Source organism: Silurus aristotelis (genome assembly GCF_946808225.1).
Source record: "Silurus aristotelis genome assembly, chromosome: 14".
NCBI lineage: Eukaryota > Metazoa > Chordata > Actinopteri > Siluriformes > Siluridae > Silurus > Silurus aristotelis.
In genome coordinates this window covers 27,028,446-27,048,698 of record NC_139587.1, presented here as the reverse complement: position 1 = coordinate 27,048,698, position 20,253 = coordinate 27,028,446, and the positions used below count along the sequence as shown (strand labels likewise).

Below are 20,253 nucleotides of genomic sequence, written 5' to 3'. Positions count from 1 at the left end.
CAGTAAAGATCACGTATGCAGGCGGTGAAAAGAGACGTGTTGATTTCATTGGGTTTCTTGATTTACATTCATTCTCTCTGTATGAGATTCCTGTGTGTGATGCAGCGCTCTGTTCTACTGCGCTTCTTTAGAATACTGAAGGTTTCTCCAGATGTTGATGATGGTGTAGTGATGATGTAATGGTGGTATAATGATGTAATGATGGTGTAATGAGGATGCAATGATGTAATGATGGTGTAATGATGTAATGGTATAATGATGGTGTAATGATGTAATGACGGTTCAATGACGATGTAATGACGGTGTAATGATGGTATAATGATGATGTAATGATGATGTAATGACAGGGGTGGGGTTTGACACAGATATGAAATTCTTCTTTAATTTTCACAGATCATCACAATTCATTTCAGTGTCCCTCATCGGATCATCACATCACCGAACAAATCAATAATCATTGGTTTAGTGGAATCCGAAAAGCAAACGGCAAGCGGCAGAGAAGCAGGCATGAGTTCACGGAACGTCGACGTGGAAACGTGAAAAGCCTGCGGGCGCAAAACAACACTGTTTTCAAGACTCCTGAGAAGCTGCGAAACAAATGCTACATAGGAAGGTGATCTGTTCCATATTTTCATACGTTCTGTCATTCCTGCTCTTTTAGTCTCTCCACAGTCTCTCCACAGTCTCTCCACAGTCTCTCCACAGTCTCTCCACAGTCTCTCCCCCTGTGAGGTTTATTTCAGATCTGCGTCCGGCGTCATGCTGAAAGGCTCGAGGCGCTCGCTCTCGGGCAGCAGGTTGTTGAGGCGCTCCATCAGAGGCTCGGTCTGGTCGATGCCCATCTGGATCCTCCGCAGGATCATGGACATCTCGTTCACCTTCTGGATCTGCTCGGCGTATTTGGCGTAGCGCTTCTGCCTGTCCTGCATGATGCTGAAGAGCGCCTCCACGGACAGGTCCATCTGAAACATAGGGAATAATACCTTACTGTTGCTATGGGAACAGGGGGACGGAGACGGGAAAAGAGAGTGAATGAGAGACAGATGAACTGGTGTGGAGACAGACAGAGGGAGATGCTTCTTATTAGGCTGTTTTTTAAATCTACAATCCATGTAAATAAAATTGCTTATACATTTGAAATAAAGTGAGAGAGGGACAGAACAAGGAAGTGAGAGATAGAAGGAGAGAAAAACAGAAACATAGAGATACACAGGAAGAGAGAGAAAAAACAAAACGAATGATAGACAGGAAGAAATGAGAGTGGTGGGGCCAGAATGGGGGAGAGACAGACAGAAAAAGAGAAAGACATGGAGAGAGATACAGACAGAAAGAGAGATACAGGTAGAAAGAGAGAAAGACAGACAGGAAGAGAGAAAGAAAGACACTAAGAGAGTCAGACAGGAAAAGAGAAAGACAGGAAGGGAGAGAAAGAGAAAGAAAGACAGGAAGGAAGAGAAAGAAAGACAGGTAAGGAAGACAAAGAGAAAGAAAGACAGGTAAGGAGGAGACAGACAGAGAAAGAGAAAGAAAGGCAGGAAGGGAGAGAAAGAAAGAAAGAAAGAAAGAAAGAAAGAGAGAGAGAGAGAGAGAGAGAGAGAGAGAGAGAGAGAGAGAGAGAGAGAGAGAGAGAGAAAGGCAGAGACAGACAGACAGAGAGAAAGAAAGAAAGAAAGAAAGACAGGAGGGGAGAGACAGAGAGAGAAAGAGAAAGGCAGAGACAGACAGAGAGACAGACAGAAAGAGAAAAAGAAAGAAAGACAGGAGGGGAGAGACAGACAGAGAGACAGAGGAAGGAAAGATCGTTTTTAAAAGTGCTGATGTAATAAAACAGAGGATTGTGGGTAACAGAGCTCCAGTATAAAGGGTCTGAAGGTTTGTGGTAGGAACAGAATTTGGACCATGAGCTGGACTTCACTGGAGCTCGGGTTCAGGACACGGTGGTGCTGATGGTAACGAACCTCTTTGATCCTCTTGACCAGAGCGTTCTGATCGAAGGCCACGGCCTCGGCACACTGGTGAAGGTGATCCTGGTAGCGCATACACAACTGCAGCACCTGCACACAGTCCAACTTCTCCACCGACACCGTGCTGGGGGACGTCTGTCCACTCAGGACACCTACACACACACACACACACACACACACACACACACACACACACACACACACACTATTTTAGAACACCGTGGATTCTGATTGGCTGGAACATGTTGCTCAGGTTTATATTATGGTTTCTATAGTAACAGCTCCCTCAGGGATATCGTGAGGTTTTCTTTACAGATGGAAACAGTCTCCAGTGTCAGCACTCTTGTTACCATGACAACAATCAGTCTAATTGCTATAAGGTAAAGAGAAACTCGTTATTGTCACTTTAATGAAGTGCGACTCTTGTAGACGAAGGTCTGGTTCTCACCCTTCAGCAGGGGCTGGAAGGTGGGAATCTCCTGAAGCTTGATGACATCGGGGTCGTTGTGGATGTTGCGTAAGGACTGCGTTCCCTGAGTGACCACCACGATGTCATCCATCTTCGCCCGGTGCTTCGCCGGCGAGGGAACCACTACAACAGACACAAATCAGCAGTGATTACAGGAGTCCGGGATTCCAGGATTCCTCTCTCGGATCAGAGACAAATTCACAGGAGCTAACGATGGGAAAAATGACATCACAGAACACTGATCAACTGCAGAGAAGGAGAGAGAGAGAGAGAGAGAGAGAGAGAGAGAGAGAGAGAGAGAGAGAGAGAGAGAGAGAGAGAGAGAGAGAGAGAGAGAGAGAGAGAGAGAGAGAGAGAGAGAGAGAGAGAGAGAGAGAGAGAGAAAAAGAGAAACAGAAAGAGAGACGGACAGAAAGAGATAGATGAAAAGAGTGACAACATTTTTAAAAAAAATCTGAGAGACACACACACAGAGAGAGAGAGAGAGAGAGAGAGAGAGAGAGAGACAGAGAGAGAGAGAGAGAGAGAGAGAGAGAGAGAGAGAGAGAGAGAGAGAGAGAGAGAGAGAGAGAGAGAGAGAGAGAGAAAACAGAAAATCAGAGAGACAGGCAGGAAAAAAATGGAGAGACAGAAAAATAAAAACAAAAAGAGAGACAGACAGAGATAGATGAAAAGAGTGACAAAATAAATAATAATAGACACATAGAAAATCAGAGAGAGACAGAAAGAAATAGTCATGCTGAATGAGAGACAACGAGAGAGAGAGAGAGAGAGAGAGAGAGAGAGAGAGAGACAGAGACAGAGACAGAATGAGAGAGAGAGAGAGAGAGAGAGAGAGAGAGAGAGAGAGAGAGAGAGAGAGAGAGAGAGAGACAGGTGATGTACAGGGATGTTGTTTGGTCTCACTGTCTCGGTTATGGACAGAAGCTGAATCAGTTTGTCTGTAAGTATAAGATGTAAATCAGACGTTTGCTCTCAGCGGTGGATGAAGTTCACAAACCATGTAGTTGAGTTAAAGTAGAGACTCTGTGAAATGTGACTACAGTAAAAGTGTCCCTTTAAACTGTCACTTGAGTAAAAGTAGAAGTTTTTGCCTTCAAATGTACTCAAGTATCCAAAGTAGTGATTTATTATAACTATAATGTTCCTATTAGCATTTTTATCACAAGACTCTTGACTCAACTCAGTTTATGTGTAAAGACTCGAATGTGACTCTCAGCACACTGATCTATTAATAGAATGATATTAATGACTCAAACACTGATTGATTTCTATTACAATCATCATGAACCCAAAACCTTTTCAAATACTTCAAACAAATTATGTAAATGAGGTCACGTGTGTGTTGTGGCGTGCCAATCAGAACACGTGTAAAACTGCGCGTGTGCTCGATCCTGATCGGTGACTCGCTGCGTGTTTCACCAGTTACGTTTTTATCCTCGTAAATAAAAACAGGACTGATTTTGAGCAAAAAAAAGTGAGATATTTGACTTTGAAATGTAGTGAAATGTAAGTCTCCTTAGATGGAAACACTTGAGTGAAGTGCAGCAGGTGAGGGTTTGTGATGTGAATTAGACCTGAAGCGCTGTAGTCTGAATGTTTATGCTCAGAATCGCCGCTTTGTTCCGCTCCCATCCTGTCCACCTTCTTTCTGTAGCAAATAAACAAACGGATAAACAGCCGTCCTCAGTAACATTATTCTTCATCAACACTGACTATGTTCATCAACAATGATAAAAGGATTTGCATGTAGCTCTGAAGCAAAGAGAGGCCACACTTAGGGGCCCGCAAGGGGGCCAAAGCCGGCAGGTGGTGACGGGGGGGGGGGGGGGGGGGGGGGGGTACTTTTCATACTTTATACCTATTTCTTTTAAGGACAGCTCTCTCTTTCTCTGTCTGTCTGCCTGCCTGTCTGTCTGTCTGTCTGCCTCCTCTCTGCCTGTCTGTCTCTCTCTCTGTCTGTCTCTCTCTCTCTATCTCTCTGCCTGTCTGTCTCTCTCTGTCTGTCTGTCTGTCTGCCTCCTCTCTGTCTATCTCTCTGCCTGTCTGTCTCTCTCTCTGTCTATCTCTCTCTCTCTATCTCTCTGCCTGTCTGTCTCTCTCTGTCTGTCTGTCTGTCTGGCTGTCTGCCTCCTCTCTGTCTATCTCTCTGCCTGTCTGTCTCTCTCTCTGTCTGTCTCTCTCTCTCTGCCTGTCTGTCTCTCTCTGTCTGTCTGTCTGTCTGTCTGCCTCCTCTCTGTCTATCTCTCTGCCTGTCTGTCTCTCTCTCTGTCTATCTCTCTGTCTGTCTGTCATCACTATAATTCCTCCCTGCTTATTTTCAGCTCAAAGCCCTCAATCAGGTTTTTTTTTTATTTTTGTCTCTTCATATAAGAAAGTTTGGGCTCCTCTTTTCCAAACAGAGATGATTATGATGATTCATTAAACACTGATTAACATCCTCTCTATATATTTGATATCAATTAATTTTCAATTCACTTTTATTTGTAGATTTTAACAATGGGTATTTTCTCTAAGCAGCTTTACAGATGAAGGCGGTTATAAAAGATTGTGGTGAAGGAAAAACTCCCTGAGATGACATGAGGAAGAAACCTTAAGAGGAACCAGACTCATCACCGACGGTCCATTCATTACAGTTGTGTTATTGATAAAGTGCACTGTGATGGATGAGTAAATACAGTCTGTGGTCCTGAGACATTGAGATCAGCTTCATATAAACATCATGAGACCTTTTGGTTTAGCAGGAATTCAACTCTAAACTCGGTTCATCTGAAACTCTGTTCTCTATTACATTCTTTCCTTTCATATTTTATTATTATTATCATATTTCATATTTTATGCCTTTTTCCTCTTAAATTCAGCACAATTCATCTTTAATCTCCAATTTACAGTTAAACCTCATTCGTTAATTATGTGATTTCAGGTGAATTTTTATCCAATTTAATACATTTAATACACAATATTTACAGTAAAATAATCAGACATGATTAGACTAATAAAACTCTGACTTACCGTCTATAAGGTCTTTAATGAATTATTTTCTTGGATCAATGACACGTTTGTTTACACACAGACGCTGCCTAGCATTAGCATTAGCCCGGTATATCTCATTATTTATTTGTTTTAGTGTGTTAATCCGCTCAGTGTGTGTCTTTCCGCCCGCTACTGTATAAACCGTGCAAAAGTCTTTATATCACATTCAAACAAATCAGGTTTCCTAAATGATCGAGCATCTTTCCTAGTCAGATGACAAGCGGCGCGTCATGATGACGAAGGCGATGCGGGAGTGACGCAGATACGCGGCGACGCAAATCGCTTTGATTTTTACGTTAAGCGGAGACTCACTGAGGGATTTGATTAAATCGGATTTTTTATATTTTGACGGAATGTAGTGATAAAACCTCCATTTATAACTGTTTCAATATTAATGTGATTTTAATAATCTCAAGTGTAAAACAAAACAAAAAACTTGTGTTAAATTCAATGTACTATGTCTGTTAATTATCACTCTATCTATCTATCTATCTATCTATCTATCTATCTATCTATCTATCTATCTATCTATCTATCTATCTATCTATCTGTGTCTATTTATCTCCGTCTATCTATCTATCTATCTATCTATCTATCTATCTATCTATCTATCTATCTATCTATCTATCTATCTATCTATCTATCTGTGTCTATTTATCTCCGTCTATCTATCTATCTATCTATCTATCTATCTATCTATCTATCTATCTATCTATCTATCTATCTATCTATCTATCTATCTATCTATCTGTGTCTATTAGATAGATAGATAGATAGATAGATAGATAGATAGATAGATAGATAGATAGATAGATAGATAGATAGATAGATAGATAGATAGACTGTGTGTGTGTGTGTGCACTATTTTAACATTTCTACCTATAAATCGAATAAACCTGATAAATCGATTAAATTGATTAAAACATTATTAAAAGTCAATACAGAGGATGCAAATACAAAATTGTTGCTTTATTCCTTTAATTTTCTGATACTTATTTATGTTTTGTTTTGTTTTTTTACCCGACAGGATAAGGACCTGCCCCCTCCGCTGTGATTGGTTTACTCGAGTGCCAATCACGCGCTGGAAGAACGAAAGTCGGGCTGTGGTTGGTTCAGGAGGGTGCACGCGGGCTCCCGGGAATGTGATTGGCTGTGAAATGTAGGTTAGTGGCCCGACGGAAGAAGGAAAGTAGGTCAGAGTGTGTTTATGTCACAGTTGCGTCTGAGGCGCAGACCGGAGCGGAGCACAGGAGCGTCACCGGGGGAAGGGGCGCGGATCCGGGCTCAGGTGGGTGTCATGTCATGTCATGTCATGTCATGTCATGTCATGTCATGTCATGTCATGTCATGTCATGTCATGTCATGTCATGTCATGTCATGTCATGTCATGTCTGTGTGTGTGTGTGTGTGTGTGTGTGTGTGTGTGTGTGTGTGTGTGTGTGTGTGGTGGTTGTGTGAGTGGAAGAGGAGGTTATGGTGGTGACGGTGGTGATTTTTATCTCAAGAGTGGATTATATGTTGTTTTTTCACCATCGACAGGAGGAGGAGGAGCGTTACCTAAGTAGAAAAAGCGAGTGAGTGCACACACACACACACACACACACACACATATACATACATACACACACACACACACACACAGTAATATTTATATTTTTATTAGTAGTATTAGTTATTATTATTATTATTATTATTATTATTATTATTATTATTATAGGATGGACAGGTTTTATTTCTGGAAGTAATGATACATTTCTAATGATTAATTAATTAATTTATTTATTTGAGATAATTATGGACAATTTAATTAAAAGATTTACACAACGATGTTTCTTTAAAAAAAATAATAATTTAGGGAAATTGGTAACTTGTTTATTTAGTGAGGTTGATTTCTTTCTTTCTTTTTTCTTTTTTAGATTTTTTCTAACCCACAAAAATTGATGTATTAGTAATAATATAATAGTCTAAATTTTAAAATGTTTTGGATTATTTTTTATGTGTGTGTGTTCTGTTTTTGTAAAAAAAAAAAATAATAATTATAATTATAAAGAAATAATAAATAAATAAATAAATAAATAAATAAATAAATAAAAATTAAAAAAAAAAAAAATATATATATATATATATATATATATATATATATGTGTGTGTGTGTGTGTATATATATATAAACAAATATTGTGCACAAATATATTACAAAAACATTATATATATGTATTTAAAATGATTAGATTTCTATGTAAAATTTGAGAAAGACTTTTAATATAATTTATAATAAGCCTTAAATTATAATAAACTGTATATTATCACAGAGGTACAAACTTTTGTGTGTATGTGTGTGTGTGTGTGTGTGCGTGTTCCGTAGCGGTGTGTCACGTGACCTCGTGGTCTTGCGGCGTTCGACAAGTGGTGACAGAGTTGAGTCTTAAAGCTGATAATCATGATGACTGATGACTGAAATCTGTAGATAAATCTACAGATTTATTTAAACAGATAAGAGGAATCACACTGCGGTTTTACTGTTGTGTTCAGGACATGCACTGGGTCGTGTGTGTGTGTGTGTGTGTGTGTGTGTGTGTGTGTGTGTGTGTGTGTGTGTGTGAGAGGGAGAACCAGTTTGAAGGGACAAAATGTTCTCAAAGCCATGACAGTTGAAGGTTATATAGAAAGAGAAATGAGGCATGTACCTACCCAAGCTGGTGCAATTTAAATCTTGATACAGAGAGAGAGACAGACACACAGTAACAGACAGACAGAGTCTGATAGACAGATGAAAACATGATAGAGAGAGAGAGAGAGTAATACACAGACAGACAGAAAGAGACAGAGACAGGCACATACAGATAGAAAGATATGTATAGAAAGACAGACACCCAGAGAGAGAGACGGGGTCTGAGAGACAAAAAGATAAAGAGAGACACGGTGCAACAGACAGTGAGACACAGAGAATACGAGAAAGAGAGAAAGATGACAGGGAGCAAAAGAAAGACACAGAAAGAGAGACAGACAGGCAGAGCGAGAGAAAGACACAGAAAGAGAGACAGACAGGCAGAGCGAGAGAAGGACAGGCCGAGAGCGAGAGAAAGACAGACAGACAGACAGAGAGAGAGAGAGAGAGAGAGAGAGAAGGACAGAGACAGACAGAGCCAGCCAGCCAGACAGACAGACAGACAGACAGAGCGAGAGAAAGACAGACAGACAGACAGAGAGAGAAGGACACAGAGAGAAAGCGAGAGACAGACATAGAGAGCGAGAGAAAGACGGACAGAGAGAGAAACAGAAAGAGAGAGAGAGAGAGAGCACATTTGTTCCCATCTTTTTTCCAAAGTATTTTTTTTGTCTTCTGTTCCATTTTTTTACTGCAGAACTTCTATTTTCCTGATTTTTGTTATTATTTTTTTATTATTAGTATTTATTGTATTTGGTGGAAATGTTTTCAGGTATCATGATATGATATTTGTATGATATCGTTTCACCCTACAGTTTGTACAGTGAACTGATGAGCTTTCAGGAGCATTTCATAATCTCCCAAATATATTTCTTTTCGTTTCTTTTCTTTTCTTTGTGAACGTTGCAGAATGAACCCTTGGTTTTTGCAAAATTTGAATAAATTGTGATGTTTTATTTAGTGGCTTTTTTTTCCTTCTTCATCCTCGCTTTCTTTTTTTTTCCATTTTCTTTTTTTCTTCCGCTTTTCTATTTTACTACTTCTCTTTCCTTTTTTTCTCTTTTCGTCTTCTTTCCTTTTTTCCCCATTTCCTTTTTATCCTTCTTTTCTTTCATCTCCCTCCATTGTTTCATTTATAGTAACATTTTATAGGTTGGTAGGTAACAGTTATAAACAGCAAATTCTTTATAAACAGCCACATCATCATATCCCCAGAACAGCTGATAAGAAGTCACGGTTTATTGGACCCCCACATCTGCGCTTTTCTCCTTTTTTTTACTGTGTTTCTGCCTCGTTTCTGCTTTGAAGCAACACTTCACTGACTCACTCAGGTGTCTGGATGTGGGTTTTAAAGCAAAAACAGGCCTAAAGAGTGGAAATAATTCGTCTTTGTCTCTGTGCTTTTCCACTTTGTGTGTGAAAGGAAACGCGTTTCACGGAGAAAGAAGTGAACTTGACTTCCGACCAGTTTTACTCTCTGGGAATTCTGATACATTGTAGAGACAAAAGTTTGTGGACACCTGACCATAACATTGGTCTTTTTATTATAGATCCCATTCCACATTTAGTTCCCTTATAATAACCTCCACTCTTCTGGGAAGATGTTCTAGTGGATTTTCATGGATATTTGTGCTGATTCAGGTACAAGGGTGTTAGAACAGTCAGGTACTGATGGAGGTGAGAAGGTGAGGAGGCCCAGAGTGCAGTCAGTGTTCACATTCATCCCAAAAATAGCATTGGAGATTTGTGTACGTTGGAGCTCAGTGCTTAAGGACTTTTGATTAGAAGGTCATGAGTTCAAATCCCACCACCACTAAGCTGCCACGGCTGGGCCCTTGAGCAAGGCCCTTTAACCCCCCCCCCCCCCCCCCCCGCCCCCAACTACTCCGTTGTATGAATGAGAGAACTGTCTGAGTAATGCTGTAAATGTACTAAACATGAGCTCATTATGGATCTCCGGCAGCAGATGGCGCTGTTGTGTAATCACGTGTTATAAAGTTTAAATGGTTTGTGTTTTGAACCGGAAGCTGTTGATGTGTTTGTTCCTTCACTGAATCGCAATCTGTACTCACACATGTAGTCTCATATCCGCAGATACGTTCAAGACACTTTTCTCTGGAGGTTGTAGGTGTTGATCATGTTGATACTGAGGAACATTGGATGCATTTTTCTTCAAAACTAATAACAAAATAAAAACTCCAATTAAAAAACAAACAATAACTCTATAAATTTTTTGGACAGAAAGATGGCTGGATTGATAAAAAGATGAATAGATGAGCTGGTTGGTAGATGGATGGGTGGATGGATGGGTGGATGGATGGATGGATGGATGGATGGATGGATGGTAGATAAACAGGTATATAAATAGATGGATAAATGGATGGATGGGAAACAGATGGCTAGACAACAGCAGTGATTTGCACATGTCTTAATTCAGTTTCTATTCACAATGAAGCAAAAAAAAAAAAAAAAAATCAGATGTTTAAACTGAGAATAAAGAAACTTAAGGGAAAAATGAAGTACTTTTGAATTTAATAGCTGCAACACGTCTCAGAAAAGCTGGGACACGCCCATGTTTACCGCTGTGTAGCATCACGTCTTTTGTCCGTTTACATCTTGGAACTGAGGAGACCAGTTGCTGAAGTTTTGTGAGAGGAATGTTGTCCCATATGTGTCTGATACAGGATTCTGACTGCTCAACAGTTCTGGGTGTCCTTTGTTGTGTTTTTCATTTCATCATTCACTGTTTATAGGCTTATATTCCAAAGTGTAGTTACATCAACTCGTTTCTCTTTCTTTTTCTCCCCACCCCCTCTCTCTCCTTCTCTTTGTCTTTCAGATGATCTAATGGCGGACCAAAGAATGGACATCTCCTCCACAATAAACGACTTCATGTCTGGTTCAACGGAGATGATCAGTAGCTCTGTAGGTCCACCAGGCGTGGACTACACACGCAAGAGGAAAGGCAGTGCCACAGAGTACCAGTGAGCGTGCGCGCGCACACACACACACACACACACACGCACACGTAGATACGTACAAGAAACGTAAGCATTAAATATAAAACCTCACAGTTGTTTGAATGATGTGTGACGGACATATGACGGAAAATGTGTCCAAATACTTTTGCCCATATAGTATTTAATAAAGTGGTAATTATGGTGACAGGTTTTGGTATCTTTTTTTTTTTTTTTGCTTGGTTGATCAAATATATTTATTTTTCCTTTATTGGTTTACTTAGTGGGAGGGGCTCATTCATTCTCTCTTGTCAATCACACCAGCCAATCGTGGGTGTCACGTATGCAGAAGGGGGCAGATATCGAAATTCTCAAAGGGGTTTCTAATAAAGTTCGACTGATTTAATCAGCACCGATAGTTGATTGCTGGAAATATCTGCAAAAATCCGTACCGATAGTTTTTCCGCGTTCTGCTCTGCTGTCATTAAGAGAGCGGCCTCTAGAGGCGAATCAATGACACCACGTGCTGTTTGATTTTACACGTGAGGCTGCGTGCTGCACAGAGAGCGCAATATATCATAATTTTTAGAAACGATTTTTCGAGTAATTCAAATACAACAAAAGCATCGAGACAAATTATTTGAGGCTCAGAGTTTAGTTTAGTTATAAGTATTTTGAAATAATTCTTCAAATTTTTATGTAATTATTTATTCATATATTTGTATTTGCATTTTGATGTCATTTGGCAATTAAAGGCACCAAATGGGTTTAGTTTTCACAGATATTCTTGTATGCAGTTTCAGCAATAAATGTATATGTAATAGTTTCATTCTGTTATACTGAACCGATCCTTTAACTTTTTATTTTTTATCAGAATCGATGGATTTTCATTCGAGTATGTAAAATCGCTTCTTTTTCTCCTTTTTTATTTGTATTTTTTAAAAGATATGCTTGTTACCTTTAAAATGTAATATACATTTTTTTCCCTTATTTTTCCAACCCCCAGTGATGGTATGGACACAGATAAGGATAAACAACTAGGAAGGTGAGTCCTATATTATTCTCCACTTATAATATATATATATATAGTGGTAGCCCGATTATCGACTTTAATCCGTTCCTTAAAACCGGTCGAAATGCGAAAATATATAGATTTATTTCTATATAATTTTGTGACCAATATTTGATATATATATAAATTGGTTTCTCGAGCGCGTTCCCTCAGCACCACCGCTGCTACGTAAACACGGAGACCGAGGCGTGTCACATAGAATACAGATTAACATGGCTGAGGTAGAGCTGCGTCTTCCTGCAGACACAACAGGGACATAAACGTCCATGCTTTAGAAGTCGCTCTTAAATGAATTGATAAATAAATACAAACCAATGAAATGATCTGCACCATGTTGAATTGTAGCGCATGAGCTCACCTGTACATGTTGATCTGATTTCAGAGAAGATCAGCACGGCCGGATAAAACACGCCAGGTAGGAAAAGCAGCAGAGCCGAAAGCGGAATCCTGCCAAAAAAAAAAAAAAAAAAACATTAGTAAATATCTTGATCAGAAAAAAAAAAAAAAAAAAACGCTCTGTTCCAGGGAAGCGCACAGTCAGATCGAAAAGAGGCGGAGAGATAAGATGAACAGTTTTATAGACGAGCTGGCGTCGCTAGTTCCCACGTGCAACGCCATGTCGCGCAAACTGGACAAGCTCACGGTCCTGCGCATGGCCGTGCAACACATGAAGACGCTACGAGGTAGTAACGTCTGCTTTCTCACACACACACACACACACACACACGTGAGTTTACCTGACGCGTCTTTCTTGACATCTTCTCAGGAGCTACGAACCCGTACACCGAAGCGAACTACAAGCCTGGGTTTTTATCCGACGACGAACTGAAGCACCTGATACTGAAAGTAGGTTTTTTTTCTGGAAATTTCCTACTGAATATCTGTGTATTGTTTTTTTTTTTTTGAGTTTGTTCATGGTCCTCCTCAGGCTGCCGACGGCTTCCTGTTCGTTGTAGGATGCGATCGCGGCAAAATCCTGTTCGTCTCAGAGTCGGTGTATAAAATTCTGAACTACAGCCAGGTGGGGGTCTGTTTTCTCAATAAACCGCGTTCACGTTCGAGGCTTTTTCAGAAGCGAATCAGTGACCGTGTCGTTTCTGCAGAACGATCTGATTGGTCAGAGTCTCTTCGACTACCTGCATCCGAAAGACATCGCCAAAGTGAAGGAGCAGCTTTCATCGTCCGATACGGCGCCGAGAGAACGACTGATCGATGCTAAGAGTACGAGCTTCAGCTGCTCTGTTCTCTCTCTCACGCACACACACACACACACACACACACACACACACACACACACACACACACACACCAGGATAATGTTCTCAATGTCTTGTCAGCTTTCACTGATTTCTCCATCTCTGTTTCTCATTTTGTCTTTCTTTTGCTCACGTGCTTCTTTCTTTTTTTTTTCCCTCTCACTCTCTCTTTCCTTTTCTACATCTCTTTTGCTTCTATATGCTTCTCGTATCTCTGTCTTCCTTTGCTTTGCTCTTCATCTCTATTGCGGTGTCTCTCATCCACTCTCTCCCTCTTTCTCAATCATTCTCTTATTATATCTCACCATCTTTATCGGAGAGTCAATCACACTCTCAACCCCCCCCCCCCCCCCCCCCCCCACACACACACACACACACACACACACCTCCTTGTTTCTTTGACATGCATGCACACTTTCTTTTTCTCTTTCTTTCTTTTCCGCTCCTCCTTTTGTCTCTTTATATCTCTGTCACTCACTCTTTTTCTCTTCCTTTCTCTTCATGTCTCCCGGTCTCTGTCACTCCATCATTCGCCTTGTCTCTTTGACAAGCATGCACACTTCTTTCCTTCTCCCTCCATCTCTCTCTCTCTCTGTCTCTCTCTACCTCACAATCTCCATCTTTTCCTTTTTTTTTTTCAACTTTCTCCATCTCTATTGGGTCTCAAACACTCTCCGTCTTTCTCTGTTCATTGTTTGTCGGGGGTCTCAGTTACGCACATAAACACTCTCTCAATTATTCACTCTAATATTTTTCATATCTATGCCTTTATCTCCACCTTTCTTCACCTCTATGGGGGAGTCTCTCTCTCTCTCTCTCTCTTTCTCTCTCTCTCTCTCTTTTCATATCTTTCTCCTTGTCACTTTTATATCTCTGCTTTTCTCTTCATCCATTTCTCTTTCTTTCCCTTCCTCATCATATCTGCATGTGTTTTCTCTTTTCCTTACACTCTCTCACTCACTCACTCTCTCACTCTCGTTGTCTATCGGAGTCTCTTTTTTTTTTTTTACACACACAAACAATCGTTCTTTTCTCTCCCTCTCTCTCCAGCTGGTTTGCCTGTAAAGACAGACATCACCCCTGGTCCCTCCAGACTCTGCTCTGGAGCTCGTCGTTCCTTCTTCTGCAGGATGAAATGTAACCGGCCGTCTGTCAAAATGGAGGACAAAGACTTTCCCTCCACCTGCTCCAAGAAAAAAGGTAACCTCAGTTCTGATCCTGTCCCTCACCTGTAGGTGGAGTCGAACCAAGAGTCCAGGTTGTGGAGTGTTGGTGTGTTTAAGGTTGCAAAATTCCCAGGAATTAATAGTAATAAACTGGGAATTTACCAAAATTCGCATGTGATCCTATAACAACTTAAAACTAATTTCTACCTGCACATTCATCAATGACATGCACACTTACTGCAGGGTTGTTTAGGCCACGCCCCCTACATGCACCGTGCATTTCTTCTATCACATAACACATCGTTTCTTTAATCCTTCACACAAGATAATCCCCAAAAAATGTCCATCTTGGTGAGTTTTTATGTAAACTACATAAAATTATACATTTATGTTAAAAACTTTGTTGTGCTGTGTGTAAAATTATACTATCAATTAAATCATTTCACCAAAATTCCTGGTAAGTTTCCAACTTGGTATATTTAGAAAATTCCCATTGGAAAGTTTCTGGATATTTTCCACCCTTTTGGTGTTTTTCAGGATGAGTACGTGTGACGGTTCTGTGTTCTACAGCATCTAAAAGATCAACGTTTAGGCTTTTTAGGAGGAATTAGAACACGTGTGCCACCTGCTGGATCTTTCGGTTCTGCAGTGAAGACTCAGGAAAAAAAATAATATAAAAGTGTAGTTCCTGTTATCGTATTTCAGGATATTTCTACCTGCTTCACTATGAAAGTTTAGTAGATTTCACTTTTGTACTTTGTCCTACCAGTCGACCGGAAGAGCTTCTGCACCATCCACAGCACGGGTTACCTTAAGAGCTGGCCTCCTACCAAGATGGGCCTGGACGAGGACAACGAACCCGATAATGAGGGCTGCAACCTGAGCTGCTTGGTGGCCATCGGCCATCTGCACCCCCACATTGTCCTACAGCCGGTGAACGGAGAAATCCGCGTCAAACCCACCGAGTACGTCTCCCGTCACACCATCGACGGCAAGTTCGTCTTCGTCGACCAGAGGTGAGAGCGTAGCCTTGTCTCATTCACCATTAGCATATAAAAGCTATAAATCTACATTTATGGCATGGGATTTAAACTCACAACCTTCTGATCAGAAGTCCAACAAGAACAGACACCCTTGTCCAGAACAACTTATATTATTTATAGAAAGAAGCATTTGAGGGTTAAGGGCCTTGCTAAAGGCTTGGTGGTGCTGGGATTTGAACCCACAACCTTTTGGTAAAAAGTCTTATCCACTGAGCTACCATTTATATTTGGCAGACTCTCTTGTCCAGAGATAATTACAACTGAGCATTTAAGGGTTAAGAGCCTTGCTCAAGGGCCCAGCAGTGGCAGCTTGGTTGTTCTGGGATTTGAACTCACAACCTTCTAATTAAGAAGTCCAACAATGGCAGACACCATTGCCCAGAACAACTTCTCATTTATACAACTGAGCATTTAAGGGTTAAAAACCTTGCTGAAGGTTTAGTGGTGCCAGGGTTTGAACTCGCAACCTTCTTATCCACTGAGCTACCGCTTGCAATTACATTTGACATTTGTCAGACGCCCTCAACAAGAGTAACTTACAACTGAGCATTTGATGGTTAAGGGGCTTGCTTACAAGGTGAGACCTTGTGTTGCTGGGATTTGAACCTCACAACCTTCTAGTGAGAAGTATTTTTTCACTGAGCTACCCCTTACATCAGTGACAGCTTGGTGGTGGTGGGATTTGAACTTGTGACCTTCCGATCCAGAGTCCAATGCCTGGACCATTAGATTAGATTAACCTATAGATTAGATTAGAACTTGTCCTGGACCCTGTTTATGGCGCTTCAGTGTCCAGGATGGGTTTGAGTTGCAGATACAGACCAGTCTGGACTGGTTAGTGATCCAAGAGATGACTAGTGCGATGAAAAGGATTAAAGCGCTACCTGTCTAGACTTAAGAGCTAAAACTCACAGAGTAGCCGAAAGGCATTGTGGGTAGTGTATAAATTTTTGATAGATTGTTGCACCGATGAAGGAAAACTTGTAGATCTTGGATGCAATTTGATGGTCATGATTTATATTGAAGGTCATGGTGCAGTGTGTTTATCGTATGTCGGTTGTATTGGATTTTTAAAGGACTGGCGATTTAAATCGATTCGATTCTCGGGCATTAAACACTCCGCCGGCGTTTCTTTCCCTCTCAGAGCGACGGCCATTCTCGCATATTTACCTCAGGAGCTCTTGGGAACATCTTTCTATGAGTATTTCCATCAGGATGACATCGCACATCTCGCCGAATGCCACAGACAAGGTTAGATTGCGTGGGTTCGATGTGTTTGAAATGAACGATCGGAGGATTTGAAGGTTCAGGAAGGTGATCTTTGGCTTGTTCTCAGTTCTACAGATGCGAGAAAAGATCACCACGAACTGTTACAAGTTCAAGATCAAAGACGGGTCCTTCATCACCCTGAGAAGCCGCTGGTTCAGTTTCATGAACCCGTGGACCAAAGACGTGGAGTACATCGTCTCTACCAACACCGTGGTCTCGTAAGATGCCTCGTTTCTTTTTTCCCCTCAATTCTCCTCTGAAATTTGATCAAATGTTCTCTAAAATACAGTGAGAAAATATTATATAAATAAAGCACCAGACTGAAAGATCCTGACTGAGAGAGATCGAGGGATCAAGGCAGACTGAGTGAGATCGAAAGAGACCGAGAGATTGAGGCAAACTGAGCAAGTTTGAGAGAAACGGAGACAGACTGAGACAGACCGAGAGAGACAGAGACAGATTGAGCGAGATCAAGGGATGAAGGCAGACTAAGTGAGATTGAGAGAGACTGAGACAAACTGAGACGGACTATAAGAGATGGAGGCAGACAGAAAGAGCGTGAGACAGGCTGAGAGATATTAAGGCAGCTTGAGGCAGACCGAGTGAGATCGAGGCAGACAGAGCGAAACAGAGAGAGACTGAGCAAGATTGAGAGAGACTGAGACAAATCGGGACAGACAGAGAGATAGAGACAGACTGAGACATGGTATATTATAATCTGTAAATCTGTAAATCTTGTATTGTATCACAGAGGCAGTGTGCTGGAGGGAACAGACGCCGGCTATCCGCAATCAGCTTCGTCTCCTCAGAGCATGGACAGTGTCCTGACATCCAGAGACGGTCAGATCCCTCATTCCAACTCATTCACTTATCTTTCTTTCTTTCTTTCTTTCTTTCTTCCTTTCTTTGTCTCTTTTTTCTTTTTCTGATCGGCTGGTTGAAATAAATTGCACCATTTTTTTTCTGGAACAGGACACAACCAGCGACCTATTTTTCTGCCATGTTTCTAAAAGCAATAATAATAAATAAAAAAAATCTATAAAAAAAAAAAAAATCAAATGTAAAATCAATGTGTGTGACAGTGATGAATTTTCATTGCCTTCAGTTCCATTATATGTGTAAGGATCGCTGTAGTGCCTTTAGCACTGATACACACACACACACACACACACACACACACACACACACTTTTCCTGCACCAGTAAACTTGATGTATTATTTATCGTGTCTTGCAGGCGGAGGGAAACGTGTTCTCCAGACGGTTCCAGGCATCCCGGGAGGCACACGACCCGGGGCGGGTAAAATCGGCCGTATGATTGCAGAGGAGGTGATGGAGATCCAGAGGTGAGGCAGAGTTTCATAAAGATTCATCTGACCTTCTCTTCTACACACACGCGCACACACACACACACACATCTCAATTTGTGACTCATTTCTCCTTTCTTCTGTCTAGGATTCGAGGCTCGTCTCCGTCTAGCTGTGGTTCCAGCCCGCTCAATATCACCAGCACCCCTCCACATGACACCTGCTCACCAGGGGGCAAGAAAGTGAGATTAAATCCATTTCTTTCATTATTTCTCTACGTCCTGTTCTGTCTTGTATTGGAGCTTTTTTTTTTTTTAAATACCCTTAAGGTCTCCCTTTTCCTCAGGTCTTTAACAAGCTTCATTAATATCTTGTTTTCAAATGAACTATAGACAAAAGTTTGTGGACACCTGAGCATAGGATTATGTTCTTCTTTTTGATCCCATTCCACATTTGGTTTCCATTTGCTTGTACAATAATCTATTTTGTGGTGATTTATGCTCACACAAGTAAGTAAGTAAAGTCAGGTACTGATGTAGATGATGGTGAGGAGGCCTGGGGGTCTCTTCAGTTCAAGAGAAGGATCGTGCACCTCTAAAAGACACACGTTCTGAATAATCGGGTGTCCAGAAACTTTTGTCCGTGTATCGTTTAATTTATGACTTGAATCTTATGGATCGGCGATCCGTTTAAAATGCGTTGATCCGATGGTTTTGATTATTGAAACTTTTCTTTTCCGGTATATTTTACGCGCTGTATATTTTGACAGATTCAGAACGGAGGAACCCCCGAGCTGCCGTCCAGCGGAACCGTCTCCGGACCGGACTCGATAGGATACCCGTACTCCAACAACTCCATAATGAGTGAGCGTCTGTCTGAACATCAGCTCTCTTTAGATTTATATCTATCCGTCTGTCAGTCTGGCCATCTGAAGGTCTATCTATCCATACACCGATCAGCAAAACATTAGAAGTGAAGATCACTGATCATATCTTCATCATGGCACCTGTTAGTTAGTGGATTTATTTATTATGCAGCAGGTGAACAAAGTTGAAAGCAGGACAAAATGGGCGAGCGTAAAGGATTTGAGCGAGTTCGACAAAATTGTGACGTCTAGACGTCTGGGTCAGAGTGTCTCTAAAACGTTTACATTCTTTCGATCCACCTTATCATTGTCTATTGTTAAAAGCTCTGTACAAATAAAACTGAATTGAACTAAACGTGTGTGTTTCTCTTCCCCTGAAGGTGATCACTCTCACCTGAGCATCGACATCATGGACGAGCCGGGCTCCAGCAGTCCCAGTAACGACGAGGCAGCCATGGCCGTCATCATGAGCCTGCTGGAGGCCGACGCAGGCCTCGGAGGTCCCGTGGACTTCAGCGATCTGCCCTGGCCTTTGTGAGCGTTTGCTTCCGGTCGGCCTTCCAAAAGAAAGACTTGAGCCTCGACACTGAGCGGGAATCGTGCAAATACACATGCTCTTGTGAAATAAGGAACTTTCATCACTGCTGCAGATCCTCACCACACACACACACACACACACACACACACACACACACACACACACTTCCTGAATCTCTGTACTTATTGTTTTCATCCTCCTCTGAAAGAGAGACCTTCATCTTTGTGGTTCATGTTTTTACACTACACAACGGTATCAACGTTAAATATTCCATCAGCATAAAATTACATTTTTATTTTCCCCGGTTCTCTTCTCCGAGCGTTTCTGTAGCTCAGAACATCTCTCATACTCCTCCCTGCTCTCCTCAAACTACAACGAGCGTTAAAGCTCGGACCCGAGACGTACCGTGACGCAAAGCACCGCCTTCGTGTTCCTTTCTGTCCTTTTCCTCCTCTCGCTCGCATCGCCATTGGTCCTCCACTAGGGAGATATTTTAGTTCCATGTTGCCATCCAGCGGCAGAATCCTGGAAGAAATGATTTATTCATGGTGCGAGAAGATTGGAAAGGAGGACAAACAAGGAGGCAGGAAGAAAGAGAAAAAAGGCAGAGGGACACAGACAAGCAGGTAGAAAGAAAGACAAGAAAGA

General features: G+C 41.3%; 2 protein-coding genes across 5 annotated transcripts; one reads left to right on the top strand and one right to left on the bottom strand.

Moving 5' to 3' along the window:
- Positions 1–368: 368 nt before the first annotated feature.
- On the bottom strand, positions 369–5,725 carry borcs5 (BLOC-1 related complex subunit 5). Of its 4 annotated transcripts, XM_083561267.1 has the most exons (6): positions 5,446–5,725; positions 4,011–4,084; positions 2,413–2,556; positions 1,959–2,116; positions 693–962; positions 369–662 (listed from the first exon to the last, which is right to left on the bottom strand). In XM_083561267.1, the coding sequence occupies exons 2-5, from the start codon at positions 4,066–4,068 to the stop codon at positions 735–737; spliced, it is 588 nt and encodes a 195-aa protein (XP_083417393.1). In that variant the 5' UTR covers positions 4,069–4,084; positions 5,446–5,725; the 3' UTR covers positions 369–662; positions 693–734. The 4 variants fall into 4 exon arrangements, with proteins under 4 accessions (XP_083417393.1, XP_083417394.1, XP_083417392.1 ...); XM_083561268.1 differs by having other exon boundaries at positions 369–962; positions 4,011–4,077; positions 5,442–5,725; XM_083561266.1 differs by having other exon boundaries at positions 369–962.
- Positions 5,726–8,694: 2,969 nt separating this feature from the next.
- On the top strand, positions 8,695–19,905 carry bmal1a (basic helix-loop-helix ARNT like 1a). The gene is made up of 18 exons (XM_083561198.1): positions 8,695–8,699; positions 10,974–11,118; positions 11,966–11,986; positions 12,098–12,136; positions 12,546–12,578; positions 12,689–12,846; positions 12,930–13,009; positions 13,092–13,184; positions 13,267–13,384; positions 14,470–14,619; positions 15,355–15,601; positions 16,773–16,879; positions 16,965–17,115; positions 17,649–17,737; positions 18,133–18,241; positions 18,351–18,444; positions 18,972–19,065; positions 19,448–19,905. Exons 2-18 carry the CDS (start codon positions 10,982–10,984, stop codon positions 19,603–19,605), a joined length of 1,878 nt encoding a protein of 625 aa, XP_083417324.1. The 5' UTR covers positions 8,695–8,699; positions 10,974–10,981; the 3' UTR covers positions 19,606–19,905.
- Positions 19,906–20,253: the final 348 nt, after the last annotated feature.